General features: G+C 43.0%; 2 protein-coding genes across 7 annotated transcripts in view; one reads left to right on the top strand and one right to left on the bottom strand.

The window, feature by feature from the left end:
* Positions 1–3,399, top strand: part of LOC137421616 (E3 ubiquitin-protein ligase RNF115) — a 100,321-nt gene extending 96,922 nt beyond the window's left edge. For all 5 annotated transcript variants that reach the window (XM_068107844.2, XM_078771196.1, XM_068107846.2 and 2 more), the window contains 3 exons: positions 938–1,031; positions 1,331–1,446; positions 2,033–3,399. In XM_068107844.2, the coding sequence (XP_067963945.1) occupies positions 938–1,031; positions 1,331–1,446; positions 2,033–2,143 (321 nt within the window). In that variant the 3' untranslated portion in view covers positions 2,144–3,399. The remainder of the gene's footprint in view (positions 1–937; positions 1,032–1,330; positions 1,447–2,032) is intronic.
* Positions 3,400–7,077: 3,678 nt separating this feature from the next.
* The window catches only part of LOC137421615 (integrin alpha-11), a 140,662-nt gene continuing 126,630 nt past the window's right edge, over positions 7,078–21,109 (bottom strand). For both annotated transcript variants that reach the window (XM_068107841.2, XM_068107842.2), the window contains 10 exons: positions 20,251–20,346; positions 19,907–19,983; positions 19,711–19,800; positions 19,386–19,488; positions 19,176–19,289; positions 12,785–12,895; positions 12,567–12,680; positions 11,031–11,126; positions 7,846–7,959; positions 7,078–7,740 (listed from right to left, as the gene is read on the bottom strand). In XM_068107841.2, the coding sequence (XP_067963942.2) occupies positions 7,675–7,740; positions 7,846–7,959; positions 11,031–11,126; positions 12,567–12,680; positions 12,785–12,895; positions 19,176–19,289; positions 19,386–19,488; positions 19,711–19,800; positions 19,907–19,983; positions 20,251–20,346 (981 nt within the window). In that variant the 3' untranslated portion in view covers positions 7,078–7,674. The remainder of the gene's footprint in view (positions 7,741–7,845; positions 7,960–11,030; positions 11,127–12,566; positions 12,681–12,784; positions 12,896–19,175; positions 19,290–19,385; positions 19,489–19,710; positions 19,801–19,906; positions 19,984–20,250; positions 20,347–21,109) is intronic.

Below are 21,109 nucleotides of genomic sequence, written 5' to 3'. Positions count from 1 at the left end.
AAAAAGAGAGTACAATAAAGAGCTTGGTAAACATCCTTGCGGAGTACCAGTATTCAATGTGATTGGATTTGAAAAGTGGCATCCTATTCTCATGACGTGTAGCCTATCAGATAAAAAAAGAAAATCCAATTGCACAAACAACCATCAAGACCGACCAGGAGCAAGTAATTCCATGTGTAATTTTAATGGTAAAATAGTATTAAAAAACAGAACTAAAATCAATAAAAAGCAGCAAGGATCTAGGTGGTGGTTGTTGTTGTTGTTGTGGTTGAGCAATCGCGAGGTTATGCCGTCAGGTCTAGGGACTTTTCTCATGTGCAACCTTGAAAGCACATGCCTGATGTCGGAGATGGTGATCGTTAAAGAAGCCAATCAACATCACAACTTGTCTTGCGCGAAGAGCTCTGGCGATCAAAATGGCTGTAGACCTGGTTCAATTGGTCGGGTAAAGTAGCATCATCTGACAGAACAGGTTTGCACTTTGGTTTGTAGGGAGATATTTTCTGGATTGCTTTCCACACTTTTTTTGGAATAACCTGTCAATACATTATCCTCCAGCTTCTGCTTATCGTCCCGTTTGGCTGCTTGAACAGCTTTGTGGAAATTCTACTTGCGTTGCAGGATATTTAATTATTTGGCAAGGGGGCGGTGTACTTTGAATGTATCTGTACTTGTTGTACACCGCACCTTTCCTATGCCATCTCCAGGCATTGCAAATCGTCATTGCTGGGCACCGAAGGGGGCTCGGCAGTGACGCACGCTGAAAGCACAGTTGTTCCGAATCGATAAAAGTTCCTCTCTGTTGTCGACTCGTGTTGCACACACTGAAGAAAATGATAAAAGTAAAATTGAAAAAAATCACAAGACCACGCACAGCTGTGTGCGTGTTCTTATGTAGGCCACGGTTATTTAATAATCATTTGCTATTGCTTTTCAGATGTTGGGGCAAATGGAAAACACTGGACCTCCACCAGCAAATGATTCTAAGATTGCAGAATTGCCTTCAATCTGCATCACCAAGGAACACGTCGGTGGGTTTTGCCTTTGTAAAGAAGCGCCGTTGGGGTAAGCCTGACTTAACGGTAAAGGTGGTTGGCTTGAGATCTTAGGGTCCTGAGTTTGAGCCCCTCTGGTGCCGTGGAATTAACACCAGGTGGGTTGACTCAAAATGAGTACCAGTTTACTGGTAATGGGTGGGGGGGGGGGGTGATTGCATCAGTGGCACAGCCGCATCCCCATAAAAAATATGCTGCCAGCAGAAACAGGCTGCATACAAAGCACCACCACCTTTGGGGTAGTTGCCATTTTCAATTTCTGCTTTCTCCCATAGACTTGCACCTGGAATGCTCAATTTGCAAAGAGGACTTTGTTTGCAATGAGGTGGTGAAACGACTCCCATGCCTCCATTTGTACCACAGCAGTTGCATCGAGACCTGGCTGAAGTTGGTGAGTCGTCACGATAGGAATATTCCTCAGTAGTCACTGTCTGTCATTTGGCTTGGTAGTTTACTTTACAGCTGTCTTTTTGTCCTCAAGGCGAATTCCCATGGGACCAGATGTATGAGCCAGCTGTCATTTAATTGTTGTGCAGAATTTCCAGGTGGCTTGTACTCTCTGATTCCTCGTCTGCACCATAATGTGGTGCCACACTAAGGGGTGTAACCTTTTTAGGAGTGCTCAGCGGACAGACTTGATTTCCTGTTCGCACCCAGTACAGACTGGTGTATGTGATTACGTAGCCACCTGTATGCATGGGGAGGGTCGGTGGGTGTGGAGGGGAAGGGGTTCCTTTTTTTTTCTTCTTTTTTTTTTGCCCGTTTGTCACTTTCATGAAACAGAATCATTCGACATCAAATGTCTCGAACTGTTATTTGTCTGAGAGTAAAAGAAAATTTATTATCAGTTGCAGAATGCTTTCATCTGATTGGTATCCATCCACGTTCTGTTGCATGGGTACCACCTGTATTGTTTCAATTGTAATTACCAACACTGCAGAAATTGATACCATACTTTGTCTCCGTATTTTGCCCAGCACGACACCTGCCCGGTATGTAGAAAGAGCCTGGATGGAGAGAGTACCGACCGGCAGGAGACCCAGCATCCAAGGAATCCTGATAACCCCAACAGCAGCCAGTGGTTGTGAGGCTTGGGCTTTCATAACATCATCAAACCTTACCTGTAAGTTACAGATGCCACAACAGGTGTACCATACTGGCTCTGCTCATCAAAGCCAGACTGGTGTCCATGAGCTACTTTGACCATTGCCTTAGGTTGAAGCAAAGACTATGCAATCATCCCCATAGGTTTGTACATTGTAATTAGTAATGTCACCATCGGATTTGTGAAGATCTATAGTGGAAGCCAATCCGTTTCCACTGGCCTTTGCCATGATTACCTGATACGTGGCCACCTTCAGGTCGTCATTGCTCCGCTGCAGTCCACCTGGGTTGCGTTGGACTAATCGAACGGTCGATTTTAAGCGTGATCACGAGATTATGACCCAAACCAGTCCTCAAGGAGTGTTTAGGTTACCCACAATGCTCTTTACTCTCCAACATGCCCCTTTCAAGACATCTTCTCCAAGTCGAGTTTGCAGCAACTCGTGTAATTTATGTAATAAAAAAAAAATATTGTTCAATCCAAAGTGGAAATGTTTCTCATTGGTAATTGTAAAGTATCATAATTTGTTTTTCAGTAATGACTTTTGTAAAATTACTGATCTACCGAAGTAACCATTTTGACGTACTTCGAATAAAAACGGTTTGCTCATCAGCACCTGCATAGAGCAAATCTGGGTGTTATTCGGATTATTTATTTTGTCTTGATCAATTGTCCGCAGATATGTGTGAAGCGGATTCAAGTACAAGGTATGCAATGTAGCAAGATTTTTGCAACTAGCAAATTATACCGCTACAAACGATATCCGATACGTGTGTATGGACGTGACGGCGTTGTTCACATTGTTTGTATCGGAATATTCAATCGCACGTACTTTTGAATCGCACCTTTGTATTTTGTACAAAATCACTTGGGCTGAAGGCTCTTTGGCAAGTTCGATTGCTTTTTAAACGTTTGGTGGTCAATTTCTTTTTAGCCAGGTTTGCGCCAGTCCGACAAACCGTTTTGGATTGACGTTCACACGTGTCCTTTGTGGACGGGGCACGTTCGATGGATGTGCTTGAGAGCCGTCCTTTGGTGCAGGTGGATAAGTTAGTGAATCTGTGGCAGACTGGGTTCTGCGGTGCTGTACAGTGGAATAAAGGAAATGCAACAAGAACCAGGAAATTCCAAAATTCAAATTTATTGTACACAACGAATTTACACGTATACAATTGCCAGCATCATTGTTTGTACATTTGTGTGAATTAAAATAAAGCTGTACCCTCCCTCTCCCCAAAAGTACAGTATCAGTGCAGTTTGTATTGGGGGGTGGGGGTGGGGGTTACCCTGAAGGAACATTTGCATATATATATATTTTATATCCACTACCAGTCAAAAGTTTTAGAACACCTCAATTTTTCCAGTTTTTATTGTAATTTATGCAGTTTAATGTCTCAATGTTGTTGTACTCTGAAATTAACCATAGAACAAATAAACAATTGGAGATAAAAAAGAAATCATAGAATCATTTTGTTTAACAAAATTTAATTTAAATTTTTGACTCGGCAAAGTAGCCACCTTTTGCAGATATAACCACCGAACACACTCGTGGCATTCTTTCTACAATGGAAATCAAATATTGTTCGGGAAGTTCTTCCCAACACTGTTGCAGAAGTTCCCACAAATGTGTTGCACTTGTAGGTTGCTTTGCTTTCACCCTTCTGTCCAGTTCATCCCAAACCAGCGCGATGGGGTTTAAGTCTGGAGATTGTGCTGGCCATTCCATGATTTGAAGCCTACCGTCTTGTTCTTTTCCTCGAAGGTAGTTTTGACATAGCCTGGAGGTGTGTTTAGGGTCATTATCTTGCTGTAGGATGAACCCCTGGCCAACTAGGCATATACCAGAGGGTATTGCATGGTGCTGAAAAATGCTGTCGTAGCCCTTTTGGTTCAGGGTGCCAGTCACTCTGTGCAAGTCGTCGACTCTGGATCCAGCAAAAGAGCCCCAGACCATCACGCTTCCTCCTCCATGTTTGACAGTTGGTGTCACACACTGAGGAACCATCCTTTCGCCTATGCGACGGCGTACAAAAACCCTGCGTGATGAACCAAAGATTTCAAATTTTGATTCATCGGTCCATAAGACCTTCTTCCAGTCTTCAGTAGTCCACTGGCGGTGCTTCATGGCCCAGGCAAGCCTCTTTTTCTTATTTTGCCATCTTAGCAATGGCTTTCTTACTGCCACTCGACCTGTCAAACCTGCAGCTCGAAGTGTTCTCTTCACAGTTGAAACTGAGACTTGCTTATTTCGACCAGTGTTAAGCTGTGCTTGAAGCTGTTGTCCTGTGAGCCACCTATCACGCAAGCTGTTGACTCTCAGAAAATTGTCTTCTGATTCTGTTGTGGCTTTGGTTTTCTGATTCTGTTGTGGCTTCTCCCTACAAACTCTTCCTGTCAGAGTTTCCTCCAGTTTCCAATGTACTACATCCTGCAGTGCAATATTGTCCAAATAATGCTTCAGAGGGTGTGATAACAGTCTGTTCCAATACTGATTTATGCAGACAGGGGGTTTGTAATCAAGTAATCAGCAGAGGTTGGGACACCTGTAGGAATTGTTTGCATCAACTTTCAAGGCTTAATTTACTTACATTGCTGCAAAACAGCTGTAAGTTGTTAACCCATTATTTTGTTCCCTGAAAAAGGCCTTTTTTTACAATATAACTGTGCAATTTACATTATTTTCCCGTTTTTGCGAAGCTAAACTTTTTTTTTTAACCTCGAGCAGTTTAGTGCTTCCCTTTGTACCATTTCAGGTTATTCACTGGACTTGAATTGCTTAAATTGCAATAAAAACTGGAAAAATTGAGGTGTTCTAAAACTTTTGACCGGTAGTGTATAATTATTTATATATATATATATATATATATATATATATATATATATATATATATATATATATATATATATATATATATATATGGTGAGGGTGTGTTGAAAAGTAATGCCTCCTATTTTATTTTATTTTTTCTCGAAGACAGGTAAAGATATTCCAATGCAACAACATCCAAGTAGTTTTGTGATATCACTATATAACTATGTCCTGTTGATTTGACCAGTGCTTCGCAGCGGCCTTGAAATCGGCGGAAGAAAAACGTTCTCCATGAGGGTTTAAAGTTTGGGGAAGAGCTGAAAATCTGTCGGAGACGAGTCGGGGCTGGTGAGCATTTGTGGCGGTACTCCGTCGACCGTCTCCTACTTTCACGATCGTAATGGTGCACCAAACTCTCATCTCATCTCCAGTGCTTCACAACACACATTGTGCTGCCCTCTGCGATCTTGATTAACGTAGCATTGAGATCTCGTGTCAGAATCGTTAAACTTCACACCCAGTGGGGGGAAGAACGAATGTGCAGGGGGCACTTTGTTTCATTCGAATATATTTACCTGTTTTGACAAAAACGAATAGGAGGCATTACATTTCAGCATGCCCTCGTATATTTATCATCAGGTTTTGAGGTTTACGCACAACTTTTGGTGTCATGAATTTGGAAAATGGGGAAGTCGAGTTAACTTGATTGTTTTTTCAATGTATATTTGGTCAAATGAGTGCTTCAGGATGTCTATGCCCACTCTGTTGCAATTTCAACACAAATTAATGTTGATTTCCGATACTGATATTACAAAAATGAAATATAACAGTAGCACAATTATGTGTTAAACACCAAAAATTAACTTCAATGCTGGTCATGGTTATGGGAATGTCACAACGCATCGTTGCATATCTACACATTAATTATCCAACATTGATTCGAGTCTACTGTGGAACATGTCAGCATGAGATGGGTATTACCAAACTGCAGATCTCAATTTTAACTCATTGTTCAGTTACCAAGTTTCTTGTAGAGCATTCACCAAATGGCTTAAGCACTCAACTCCTTTCAAACCTGTTGATAAGGAACAGCTGGCTTGGTGAGCGTGAGCTAGCCGCTTGGTAACTGAACACACCCCTGGTCACTGCCATCTTGGAAACACCCAGAATGCTTTGTGCAAGATGGGATGCCTTTGCCAACCCATTTTCAGTGGTCCAACAGTTATTTATTTATTTTTGTCTATAAAAATAAGTACAAGTTCATCTTGAACAACCCTTGTACAAAATGCAAATATTCAGTCTTGTATCTTGTCCTGTCCATTAAGCCTCGTCCATTCTCCCCCTCCAATACTCCAGGCTTTGTAACGTTGTGGTCATGGATGGTGCATTTTGCTTGCATATCTTTCACCCTTATTCTTCTGTAACGGCCACTACTAACCCACTTTTTCTTGTGGGATCTGCTTGGCTCGAGTCTTTACGAACCGGTTGGCCAGGACTCACGTTCGACAAGTTAGGGCAGGAATTTGGAATTTCGCCATGGTGTTGGCAATATCACACCTACTCTACGCAAAGGACACCGTGGGATCTTTAACGTCCACCAACGAATGCTGGCAGATGCGAAGCCCACTTTAACGTCCATCTGAGGGTCGGCAGGCACATTGAGGAATTACCCGAGCTGCAAAACACCAGGGTGAGAGTTTATAGCTGGGTCGGGAATCGAACCCAGGCTAGACAGCTTTGCGGTGAGTGTGTGTACCTTCAGGCCATCCTACCAGCCTGGATACCTTTCACCCTTGCTGTTGATATTTTCTGCGCTTCTGCTTTGGCACTTCCTGTTCTTTATACTTGTCCATCCTAAAGTGTTGTATGACTCATTGTTATCCAAATCCAAACCACCAATTTCCTACTTTTACTTTCCATATAACTTTTAGTTCAGTGTTATTGAGAAAGCTACGAACTACAATATTCTTTGTTGGTGCTCTGTTAGCCACTTGCCCTACTATTGTTCGGGTTAAATCAAACCGAACGATTATTCTATGAAAATAAATCCTTACAATTTACTGTGTGCAGGTTATAGTGGACAAAAATCTTGACATCCACAAGATGTGTCAGAATGTGGTAGAGGGTGAGTATTCCACATTCGATTTTGGGTACAGACACCATACATACCACATTGGGCCGACCGGATACTTCACAGGTATGCACGTTCGCGGTTGAGCCGTCTGGCCTGGGTCCGAATGTTTCGGTCAGAAAGTAAGCCGGACAACCTGTCTGCCAGCACCGGCCAGTGGACACCAACTATCCCACGGTGTCTTTCACACAGAGTAGGCCCGTTATCGCTGGCACTGTGAACAAGTTATAAATTCTTGCCACCTTCAGTCAAATTGCAGGATTGGCCAGGCGGTTTGTGATAGACCGGAGAAAACATTTTCGCCAGACAGCACCCAAAGTAGGAATAATTGGGGACATTTAAAGAAGTAGAGAGACCACCCCACATCTTTACAGCTTAGGCACAATGTGATGTCCAACTTTCCCAAAGGCTGAAAAGAATTGTTCATTTTTTTTCTTGAATCCATACAATTTGACCTGCAAATGTTACCGTTACATTTGCTGCAGTGTACAGCTTATATTTACACTATTTGCCTGTTGACCAAATCCAGAGTGGAGTAGATGGAGTCAAGCATGGCATTTTCTGCACTTTGCCCCTATTGCGGCCGCACCACCTCCGCTTTCAGAAACTGGTACTTCTCCGGTCTTTTCAAAAATCCCAGCTGCGAAGAGCAATGGCAGAATGTATTAATGGGGGTATAAGGATCAGAAACATTTCCAAAATATAATTTGGGGGAGAGGGGGATTATACAAGCAATTCTGCTTACCTTCCAAAGTCCCAGAATAATTAATGCGAGCAACAACAAACCTCCCAGAACGCTGACAAGTATAACCCAGAAAGGGAGGATGTATTGCCCTCTCTTGATGATCTCAACTGTTACCTGAAACACAAAAATATTTTCTTAACATGGCTCCCAACTATGGGCTGGGGCCCATGCATCGCACACACATTATGTGTACAGACATGAATGCTAAAGTTATGGGTATGAGGAGCAAGAAGCACAAAGACTGCTCCTCTCCCTCATGTTCAACATGCCAGCGACTTTGTCATCTTTGTTTCATTTACTTTATGCACCTTAAATTATATAATCCCTTTAATCAGCCTTGGCTGGTTACACAGCAACACTCCTCATCGTGATCCCAAGTCCCAGCTTTGTGCTCACCTCTAGTCCTTTGCACCTGCCTGCCACTTCTAATTTACCTTCTTCAGTGGATTTTCCTCTTCAACCCCACTCTCCTTTCCTTGAAGATTTTTTTTTGTACAAATGGTCGAGGCTCATGGAAGAGCTAGAGCCGAATGGAAGGGATCAAAATGGAAAGGGGGAAACACTAAGAGCAGAAGTGAGATTGAGGAGAGGAGAGGAGGGGGAGAAGGACACATGGGGGGTGAACAAGCTGAATGAAACAGCAAGAACAGGAAGGGGAAAGTGGGGATGATACAGACAAGTCAGGAGACGACGATGGTTCACGAGCGAGCGGTATTCTTCAGGTCAATTTCGAAAATTTGGTTCGATTCAACTTTGAAACAAGAAACAACTTTGAAACAAACAACTTTGAAAATTTGACCTTTGTGACCTTGAAATGTCAAAACGAAGGTTACTGACCTTATAATGAGATAGAAAATAATGTATAATCAGTTATGAGTTAAGCTAGCTACACAATACCGAAAATGCGGTTCGATTCCGACAACTTTGAAAATTTGACCTTTGTGACCTTCAAAGGTCAAAGGTCGGAGATTCTGAAATTAGTTGGAAAACTTGTATTTCATGATGTATGTGATAATATAAGATCATGTACGACATTTCACTCTATCAGGAAGCGAACAATGTAATAAAACCATCAAAAATCGACTTTTCTAAATTTTGTGACCTTGTGACCTTGACCTTGGGGCGAAAATGAAAAATCGAGCTCCGTGGGGCTAGACACATGACATTGGCCTAACCAAATACCGAAACCCCTGTCAGATTCCACCAACTCCCTCGGAGAAGATGTAGCTTGAACTCGATTACCCCCTAAAAATACATCTTTTTCGGGCGTGGCTCCGCCCACAATGGGCGCAATACGCCCACTCTAGGCAGGACACAACTAGATTATGATATCAACCTCCCACCCAAGTTTCATCAAGATCGGATGATATCATCGGGTAGTTATGCTGCGGACAGACAGACAGACAGACGCACACACATGACGAATATAGTGGTCACTTGATAACTCGTGAACCAACATTACACGAATACATCCGTTGGGCCTCTGAGGACCAATGGCTGCGTTTATGTAGGATTTTTGACGTCTGCATCTAAGAGTTAATACGTTCGGTCCAATCGAAATTAGACTTTTCTCAAATGTTGGATGATGTCACAGTGTTGCAGTGGGTGGTACTTCAAGTTCACCCGTCACAATATTTTTGTTGTGGTTGTCTCCATTCATTCCAGCATTCACAGAATGTTTTTTGTTCTATTTTTTGACCAATAGGCCTGTCTAGTTATGCTGCGGACAGACAGACAGACGCACACCCATGACGAATATAGTGGTCACTCTGATAACTCGTGAACCAAAAAGGAACAAACACACCGATTAACAAATGATAATGGGTGAAGGAGAGGGGGGTGGGTTGGGCGAAAAACCCAATAACCAGCAAAAAGGGAGTGCTTGGGAATGGGGTCAATTTTGGGCACAATAGCTTGGACTTGGGATCTTGCTGACGAAGGAGATGACTGAGACTTTAAGGTGCATAAAGTAAATGAAACGTAGATGGCTAAGGACAATCATGAGTATGGTATGGATGGGGAAATTATCTGAGGTAGTGCTGAACAGGTGTCTTGAAACCCTGGAGGGGAGAATGGGACTGAACAGACTGGGGAAGTTGGTTTTACAGGTGAGAGAAAAGCGGAACAAATGAGTGGAGGTGAGCAGTGAGCCAGGATTTTGGGAATTGAATAAGAAGGTTACCGACAGACCGCGTGTGCCCTGCAGAGACCTGTGAGGGAAGAGGGTGCAAGCCCAAAATGGATGCGATAGAATACAGAGAGGCCACCAACCTGCCTGCGATGCTGAAGGAACAGGCCAAGATGCTGAGTTTCATCGAAGGAGATCCAAATGATTTTGAGGGTCTTGCTTTCCGTGGCATCATAAGGGCATGGTGTGAGGCAGGGGCGCCTCCCAAAATGGGAGAGCAGCACTCCATCAAGCCGTGAATGAAAAAGCCCTCGTATGTTGTCAAAAGTTGAGATCGACCAAGGAAAGACCTTGCACAACGACGCCCAGTCCTCCACCATGCAAGGTTGTTGCTCCTTGTTCCTCCCATGCTCACCACCACTTCATATCACCCTTTCTCCACACTTAACAGAAATCTTTTCTTGTGAATATTGCACATCTGTTGGCCTAGGTGTTCTCAAAATGATTGGTGATCCCCAGATGGAATATCAAGAGGTGAAGGTGAAGGCAGGGTGATTCGTCAATGCGTGTGCCGTCCCTCGGATGGACACGTTAAACAGGCATCCCCTCTGCCTGCATTGGTCTGCACAGTGTCTGTCCTTGGTGAAGCGTTTAAGAGCTATCACCGGCACATTGAACAAATTCCAAATTCCTGCCATAGTCTACAGGGGGCACTGCGTCAGCCGCACTCCCAGCAATGATGCAACCAGCGGCAATGGCTGCATATGAAATGAATGAACAGTCCTAAAAAAAAATTGAGTACCACTGTTCCGTGTACTAGAAAAACCACTCAACTTCCCTCGAACCCAAAATTCAGTGCAAAAAACACCCAACTGATATAAAGTTCCTTCCCTGCGCAATTACTTGTATCTTTTGTATTCAGAAAAAGCACAAACATTGAAGAGTAATGTGAGACAAGTTGCCCTGGTTGGAAAGGCATTGCCAGGGTCTTGCCCCATCTTTCCTGCCAGGGCCATCTTGCCGCACCATAATGTACCTCTGCACGAAGGATACTTACGTTGGCTTTAAGAGTGTCTTCCAACACAATAAGTAAGGATGTGTTTAAGACTGCAGCAACAACAGACGAGGCCAGTCTGACCTGGTGTACTCTTGCCTGTAAAAGAAAACGTTTGATATACACCTGTTCATTCGCAACTTTCCCACAGTATATCTTGTTTCAGTCAATAATTAAGAGTCTTGCAGGATTGCCTGGAAGGACACACACTCGCCTCTAACCTAACTGTCACCCTGGTGTTTCACAGGGAGGGCGATTCATCGGTGTGTGTGCCGTCCCTTGGATGGATGTTAAACTGGGCGTCCCGTCTGCCGGAATTAGTTGGTGGACATTAAAGATAGCACGGTGTCCTTCGCGAAGAGTAGGTGAGATATCGCAAGCAGCCTTAAATTACAAATTACTGCTGGGAAGCCAATGGCAAACCAACAGCAGGATGCATCCTCCCCTACTGCTCTTTCCTCTCCACTTCACTTTGTCCAAGTCTCCCTCGATCTTGTCCTTCAAACCTGCTATTGGTGTCCGCCCCCTTTCTCTGTGCTGTTCCTTTTGTTCTGTTGCATCCTGATCCGCTCAATGTTCTGGCTCTTCAATGAGCCTTGACTTTGTCTGCAACAAACAAACACCCAGCATAACCCTTGCCAAGAAACTGCTTCGGCAACACCGACATTCTGCTACAGAGTATGGTACATCAGAATCAGTAGAAATAAATTAATGGAATATAATACAGTACACTAAAGGATACCTGTCTGTGGGCGAAAGCTTCAGGTAAAGAAGACATCTATGGTGATGTAGAAGAAAATTGCAGAAGGGATTAAAACAGGAATTTTTTGCAATTCTTCCGAACACTTGCCAATATTTGAAAACTATATCGTGATGGGTGTCATCCTTTCGGGGAGGGACAACGGGATGTGCCTGATGGACATTTCCGGTAGGCCTTCCACCGGTAGCCTTTCACCTCACGGTCCAGACTAATGCCCTTGCATCACGCTTCTCGAGTATGCGCTTTCGCCCACTGCTGTCCTTTGATGATGACGTCTTTCCTTCTTTTTCCCAGGCCGACAACATCTTCGAGACAGTTCCTTGTGACACGTGAGCAATTCCCACATCCTTTTTCATCGAAGCGACTGTCAAACGTGCACCAACAATTTTCACCCTGTTACTGAGGAGGTCTCTTCTTGCGGCCATGATCGCTCTTAATACCAGACTCGAGCCACATCCTGCTTATATACTTGTATATACATGGCGAGAGGACTGCTGGGAAGAGATTTGCATGTTTCACCCACCGATCATGTACATGTGGCAGCCCATACTTTGCATATATTTTGTACGGCTCACGTACCATAGTGTTTTAAGCTTTTTTGTCTAATATCTGTATGTCTAATGTATTACCATGTTGCAAGTGCCAATGAGTTTAAGCAATTACCATGAACGACGCAAGGGTACTTCGGCCCAGGCTAGACAGTTTAGAGGCGAGTGTGCATACCTCGTGGTTATCCTACCAGCCTATCTAGTGGATAACAGCACATATCGAACCCTTACCATGTGGAAGGTTCCCTTCCAGAGTCGCGTAAAAACAGTAACTTGAACTTGCTCCGTTCTTGCAAGCCCATGGACCCAGCACTGAATGCTCATACACGTCACAGTCTGGCAGTTCTTCATGCACGGGGGAAGAATAACATCGGACGGTGTAAGAGCAATCAATCAGATTGGAAATACCTTCCTGTACTTGTGCAAAATCAAGTTGTCAATGCAAGTACCATTTCTCGAACTGTTCGAAGGTTTTCCATGAGGAAACCAGGACTGCGCCCACCGAGGGTGATTCCAAATTCCTCTCCAGTGTGTCCGTCCTTGCAATGCATCTTAGATCCCTGTGCAATACAAAAAAAAAAATTGCTTGAGGTATCGGTAAAGAATGAGGGCTAGAATGTTTAAAAATCCGTTAAGGATCATCAGTGATGACTACCAAGAGGGCATAATGAAGAAATCCATAAACACTTAATAGTAGAGGAAACGAAAGTGAAAAAGTGGCTTAGAAATTGATTTGAAAATCATTTCATGTTAGAGACAGGCATCCAGTGGGAAGAGTTAGGGCATGGGGTGGTGTATCGGGGGAGGGTGGATGCCAGCTGAGATCTTCCCGAAAAGGGTCATTTTAACCCCTTTTTTTGCTAAATCAGTATTTCCGAAGTGTTGAAAAAGAGAAGAGATGTTTGTAACAATATCCCATTTATTTGCCCAGCCATTTTACTCTACATGGGGTTTTTATACATCATTTTGTTGCTGATGGTATTGCCTACAAAATGCATCTCAGTATTTTAAAATATATATATAAAATTAAGGGGTTACCATGGTTACAGTGGGGGTCAAAGGTCAACCTATGGCAAAAATATATAATTTTCTCACACTTTCTAATAGATAGGCAAAATGCCATATAAAACTAAATTTACTGGTTCTAATTGCTTTTATTTATCAATCCTCACATAGAAGATCAGTTTTTAGTGAGGGAAGATTGATGTAATACCCCTCTGTGGGCAATTAGTGAAGGGTGAAAATTAACCTTTTCTTCAAAAATACATAGAAATTGTGAAAAAAAACCTCTGTTTTGTATTTACCAGTACATGGAATTGTTAAGTGTGATGTTATAGCACACAGTATGCATTGGAAAATGTCTCCAAACCACCATGGTCAAGATTCCTAGTATTGTTTGAGACTCCATCAAAGAAGAAGTCCTCAAGGCTGGTGAAACAGGAGCATCCCGAGTTGAAACATTTGTCTCCACTCGCCTTATTGAGAAGTCAACAGACTTAAAATACTACATTATCTAGGAACAAAACACCATCAATAAGCAGGATGTACAAAGTTAGCATTCAACCAAGTGGAGCTGGCAAACAGAAAGAGATCAAAGCTGACAGGAATCTAATCCAAAGACTGTTTGTGGCAGCACAGGGAGGGAGAGATGTAGACCTGAATAACATCCTGAGGCATGAGCTTTCATCAGTCCCACGTGCACTAGCAGACACCAATGGGAAACTCCATTCTACCAACAAGTCCCAGCTTCAAGAAATGCTGACCAAGGACATAGAAGTGTCAAAAAACCTTCCCAAGAGTACAGCAAAAACCTGCTTGATCATTGACGGCCCTGCACTGATTCAAGCAATTGGCAAGCCTGAGAAATCAGAGACTTTTGGAGATCTGAGCAATGTATTCTGTACCAGTGTCTTAAACCGCTTTGGTCCCATGTACTCCAGGGTTGATGTTGTGTTCGATCGGTATCAGGAGGTCTCCATCAAGTCTGGCACAAGGGAAAAAAGAGCCGGCAAAACCCGCCCAATCAGACGTGTCATCAGTTCAAAGGACGTGAAGCTCCCCTCCAACTTCAACTCATTCCTCAGCCTCTCTGCCAACAAGGCTGACTTGGCAGCATTTCTTTCCGGATCTCTCATAGAGATGGCGGAGAAGGAGCTACAGCCAACATGAATTAGTTGTTGCCGGCGGGTTTGAGGATTTGATGAGGGTATGGATTTCTACCGGCAGGCGCACCAACTCCATGAATGCAAACCATGAAGAGGCGGACACCAGGATCATCCTGCATGCCAGGGATGTGACACTTCAGGGCTACCAGAGATGTGTCCTTCAATGCCGAGACACAGATGTCCTGGTTGTGGCACTGGGCCTGCGAGATCACCTATCTCCAGAGGTGTGGTTCAGTTCAGGGTTGAAATCCAAACGTCCCTTCATCCCCATCCATCAGATCTCACTACCAGAAGACCAAATTCAGACAATTATTGCATTCCATGCACTAACAGGTTGTGACACAGTCAGCCAGTTCGCCGGTATAGGGAAGAAGACTGCGTTGAAAGTGTTCACTGAAGAGTCAGCATGCCTCCAGAAGATGGGGTCTAAAAACATCAGTGACCAATTGATCCAAGACGCTGAGAAGTTTGTGTGCAAACTGTACCTAAAAACCACCCCTCTTACGGCAATTGATCAAGTTCGCCGAGAAATGTTCCTTCAAGGAAAGTGTTCGCTTGATGCTCTTCCCCCCTCCAAGGATGCACTGGAAATGCATATTCGTCGAGCAAACTACCAATGCCTTGTCTGGAAGGAGTCACTAAGCCCAGTGCAAGATCTGCCTGATCCAACAACCAGTGGATGGAAGAATGATAGTAGTGGAAACCTCGTTCCCAATTTGATGACCCTGAGCCCTCTTCCAAAATCTTGCAAGGAGCTTGTGAGCTGCTTTTGCACATCTGGTTGTGGAAAAAGATGCGGCTGTTTCCGTGCAGGACAAAAGACCTGCATTAGTGCTTGCACTTGTAGGGGATCATGCACCAATTCACAGGATGATGATGAAGATGTGTAGGTAGTCGGAGCCCCGGTTCAAACTATGTTATCCGTAGGTTGTTGACAAACAGAATAAAGTCTCAAACAATACTAGGAATCTTGACCATGGTGGTTTGGAGACATTTTCCAATGCATACTGTATGTGATAACATCACATTTAACAATTCCATGTACTGGTAAATACAAAACAGAGGTTTTTTTTCACAATTTCTATGTATTTTTGAAGAAAAGGTTAATTTTCACCCTTCACTAATTGCCCACAGAGGGGTATTACATCAATCTTCCCTCACTAAAAACTGCTCTTCTATGTGAGGATTGATAAATAAATGCAATTAGAACCAGTAAATTTAGTTTTATATGGCATTTTGCCTATCTATTAGAAAGTGTGAGAAAATTATATATTTTTGCCATAGGTTGACCTTTGATCCCCACTGTAACCATGGTAACCCCTTAATTATATATATTTTTTAAAATACTGAGATGCATTTTGTAGGCAATATCATCAGCAACAAAATGATGTATAAAAACCCCATGTAGAGTAAAATGGCTGGGCAAATAAATGGGATATTGTTACAATATCTACTCTACATTCCTCAATGGAATACTGTTCTCCCCTATGGGCCGGTGCTCCTGCCTCACACCTAGCTCGCCTTCACGCTGTTGAAACCAAAGCTTTCAGAATTATTGGAATCTCCCGCGATGAAGCTATCTCTGAGGGCCTTTCACTCACTCACCGCAGGCAGGTAGGTGGTCTTTCTGTCTTCTACCGACTCCTCTCCGGCCTTGCACCCCCAGCTCTCTCTGTGCTCTGTCCCCCAAATATTCCTACAGGTCGCACAAGATCTGCCAGCAACCCTCTGATGGTTAAACTGCCGAAATCTCGGCTCTCTGCTCACCTTCACTCTTTCATTCCTCTTTTCTCCCGCCTCTGGAACAAACTCCCTCACTCCCTTCAATCCCACTCCTCCCTCCAGGTCTTTAAAACAGCTGTTCACCACCATCTCTTATCTTCCCCCATCCAAAACCTTGATCTTTTCTACCCCCACTAATTCACCCCAGATCCACCTTGTTTGAAATTCCAACTTCTTTCCTGGAAGTCCTGGCAGTGTCCATATGTTTTATACCTCTCCCACTGCCCCCTTCCCACGCCCCCCCACCCCCCAAAGCCCTCGCCCTCTCTCAGATCTCTCGATGTCTCCATGTCTCTCGGTCCCTGCTCTCAAATGTTGTGTTTGTGTCCTTCCCCCTCTCTCCCCATCTTGTCTACCGCTCCCTATGTTATATGTTTTATGTGTCGGTTTGTCTTTCTGTGTGATTAATGTTCGCTCTTTCACGAGCCTCGATCTTGTATACAAAAAAAAAAAAAAAAAAAAAAAGATGTCTTTTTCAACACTTCGGAAATACTGATTTAGCAAAAAAAGGGTTTAAAATGACCCTTTTCGGGAAAATCTCAGCTGGCATCCACCCTCCCCCGATACACCACCCCATTCCCTACCTGTTTCCAGTGGATACCTGCTTTTAACATGAAATGATTTTCAAAATGAATTTTTCAGGCTCATTTCCTCTACTATAAACGGCCTTTTCATTCAATGCCCAAGGCTCATGGAAGAACTCATACATACATCCACGTAAGACAAAGGCCTCTACAAGACATTGCTATACTTTTCGAATGATATAATGTGCACGCAAAGCGAAAAGTGGGGTTATGCAATTGGATCACTTTGTCTGTCTGTCTGTCTACAAACGTCAGTTTATGATCGAGGAACAACTTGATTTCATTTGAAAGTGTTATTTTGAACACAAATCAGAAAACAACCCTGTAGTTTAGCAGTACTTTGGCTCAGGATTCATCCCGATTACGCATGTACAGAGAGGAGTGAGATATATTTTTACTCTGTCTTTTTGGCAGTCAAACAAAATTAAAACTCATTCCAAACAGGAAACTTGCTGTTTTTAAGGATGTCATAAAGGATACAAACAACAGGCATGATAAACTAATGTAACGTGTATGCAACTTTAACATAGGGACTGAAAATTAGTTTCTCGGCTTCTACTGGACGAAATTGGCTGCAAATTTCAGAAGTAAATCCTTTGTACGTTGAGGTAATATGTTCCAAATAACCTCCGTTTCCACATTCTTGAGTTTTATTACCCTCGAATTCACGTTGGTGTCCCTCCGTCTGTCCGTCCATCCGCCTAAAATGTTGGCACTCAAATCTCAAAGGCTATACATTGAAGCAAGCTGAAACTTGGAATATACATCGGCCAATAGGTCGAATTAATGTCTTTCGGGACAAATTCAAAATCTGCACTCAATAAGTGGGTCTACGGGGACACAGATGGGGCGGGGGGGAGGTCAAAGGGGCCATGTTATTAACCCAACATTTGTGGGTTATATAGAGTACAGTAGATCTTCGCTCAGTTCTGTAAGTAAACCTTACTTCACAGATTGTCGGGATTCCTCCAAATTTCTTCATTTAGTGTTATAAAGAGCATTAGCGACTGTTTAAAAAGCTAAGCATACGTGTTTGTGGTTTATATTATTTTTACTTCCTGTAGAAGCCGTTGCTCCCACGGAAATGCCATTATAACTATAAGCTATTTATACATGTTATCACTGCAGGAAAAACGCTGTGGGGAAGTGGGACATTATTAATATTAATATTGTTTTGTAATAACATTAACAATATGCGATTATCATTAATTTTGTTATTAAAAGCATCTTTGGAAAAACGCCACGATAAATCTTCTTTGGAAATACGCCACGATAAAGCTAATTTAACATTTATATACACCTCAACGTGCAACCCCATTGACGGCAATGGCGGGCAAACTCGCTCGGGGGGAGAAAACCCCCTCGGGGAGGGGGGCAAATGAATGCGCTACAACCTTCATTGTGTAACCCTTCGTCATCCTGTCAAGTTTGGTTGAGATTGGATAAGTAACGACAGGATGTATTGGCATATTTTAACGACAGGTCATAAATTCATCAGACAGACACAAATGGCATATTTTAGTATGATTTCAATTGAGTTATACATTATTGAACACTAGAACACAAATCGCATTTTTGGCATTTTCAAAACCCTTCCGCTTATCAGTATTTGAAAAAAAATTACAATATTTAATGTCATCACGACCAATCAAATTTGCCACTCGCAGACCCCGCCCCGCATATGTCCTTGTTTCTCAAGACTGCGTGGGTTATGGTGTTCTATGAACTCTCTAGTTATCCTTACACTTTTTTGAAAGAAAAAAAAAACGGGGGGATATTATAATCGGCTCCGTCCATCCATCCGTCCGTCCGTCATGTTATCTCCTCCTAAACTGTTGTACAGAAATTCTCCAAACTTGGTAGTTATGATTACCACATGGCATGAAGGTGTGAGAGTAGTATCATTTTCGCTCCCACCCCTCCACCCCCTCCCCCGGTAGAATCAAAAGGTCAAATACCAAAAAATGTAATTACTGTTAAAAACCTTTTTAATGAAAATTTGTATGTGCAATCAACATTGGGGGGCGCATTAAATATGTAACAATTCTTTTGGATATGACCTCTGGTGCATGCTCCACGTAGGGCTTGGTGTTACAGGGAGAAAAACGGAAAAACAATTAACTCAAAATTTGATGTTGGTTAATTCTTGGTGGAACTTTTTGACATCTTTCAACTTTGCTTTAGTTGGGAAGCGTGTGGGTTTGCAATGGTCCGCCATCGACTTCGCTCGAGTTAACAATGTTTTGCATAGATTTCTTCAATTCAAATTTTTCCACTTTTTATTCAAGTATTGTCAAAGTACTACGTACCGGTGCTGTGTGTGTGCGTACAATATGGAATATTGGATTCCTCCATGCACTGTAGACTGGAACTGAAATGTTCAACTGCAGTTTTCCCAAGTCATATTTACCAATATTGTGAATCTGTTGAGACGGGTGACACACGAACTCATATACACGTAGTCCTCATACAACATGTGAATGTAAAGATCTCAAAATGTTCAATTCAAACAGACCTACTTTCACAGTGAAGTTGAACGGAGGGCCAATGTCATCCAGAGAATTCATTGTTTTTGGAATGCTTTTGTTTTCATCAATCTCGATGTAGTCAACATTTGTCTGTCTGAAAAACAGAGTTGATCAGCTTTGCTCCGTGCATTCATTCCCATTGCACATGTCGCGGGGGATCGCAGATGCAATGTGCCGATCGTTCCAGGAAGTGAATCGAACAAACACATTGGATACAGTGAATTTTGCCGACTTCACTTTGCAATCCAAGAAGAGACGGAGATTAAACCAAGAACAGAAGAACAGATACATCACATCCACATTGACGCCTTCCTACCGTAACATGACCAGGTTGGCTTCGTATCGTATGGGCACGAACAGGTGGAACTCATTGTCACGCACAACCTTGGGATCTTCCTCGCTGTCACTGAAAGGAAGGCCGTGATAATTGCAATACAAATTGGACTGACAGGGTTAGTGAAATTCCACACAGGCCCAAGGAAGAGGCCAATGACACAAGCAAAATGGCGCACCTGGTAACTTCCATATCGACTTCGATGTAGTCCAGCAGCACTGTGTCACTGAATTCAAACTCTATCGTCCATGTCACCTGGAAAGTATGATAACGCTTAAACAACTACTACAGACCATCATTCTACATCTACCGAGAAATGACCTACTTTAACCTTTGAACGGTCATCAATACAAAATACATTGAGGTGTGCATGTGATTTGAGGTACAGCAGTACCACACTAATCCAGAGTTACGCAGTTGTTTTTGCTGACAATGTTTCCTCTTAGTGACGACAGGAGTCATATTTTACAATACTAGGGCATGCCCGTACTATGTAGTTTGGCAGTAGTTTGAAGCACACACCTCTGTGTTGGACTTGAATACGGGGTAGTCAACTTTGCAAAGTTTGCCTGTCGAAGTCACGTGATCTTGGCAATCAGTTTCAACTTCTTTATTGGTCTGGGAGTTGTGAAAGCAAAGGTGTAAGGGGGTGAGGCAAGAAGAACATGATGTATGATTAAATTATGGTAAATACCCCAAGAATGCCGGAAGGTTGATCAAATGCTCATCAGCCAGCAGTTCAGTATACAGGTAACGTAACAGTTCTGAAAGCTGCGTCAAGGCCCAATGTTGTAGTGAAGGTACATTACCCATACCTGTACACTCAGCCACTATACAGTAACAACTCATGGTTTGCAAAAAGATTCCAGAGGCCACCAAACATGACGGAGGCCATGAACACCTTCATAAATAAATCCCTTCATTAGTGGGGTGGCTAAAGTCCAAATTTAAGTGATATCGTGACACACTGGCCCAAAGGACCAAATTTGGCACAGTTCTACTTTAGGACCATACAAAACTTTTGAGAGGGGGCTGCCCGATTTTAGAGGCCCAGGTCAAGGTCAGATCAAGGTCAAAGGTCAAATTATGTGTCTGTCATGTTTTTGCAATATCCAGCTTATATATAACCTAAAAAACTTGGTCTTAGTCACATAACCAACATATTTAGTCAATGAATCCATTACTATTATGGGGAGTTCCACCAGGTGACGGCCATATAGGCAGTGGCGGCGCTAGGCTGTCCCCGACCGGGGGGGGGGGCTAACATCCCCGACGAGAGGGCTAAAATCGCTAAAATCAGTGGAATTAATCCATATTCATTCACAAAAATTTGATATAGGATTAGAAGATGGCCGACCTACAAAAATCAATGTTTTCTTTG

This window comes from Myxine glutinosa, chromosome 2 (assembly GCF_964187855.1).
Source record: "Myxine glutinosa chromosome 2, kmMyxGlut1.1, whole genome shotgun sequence".
Taxonomy (NCBI): Eukaryota; Metazoa; Chordata; class Myxini; order Myxiniformes; family Myxinidae; genus Myxine; species Myxine glutinosa.
Note: the sequence above shows the minus strand (reverse complement) of the source record. Positions and strands in the feature narration are given on the sequence as shown.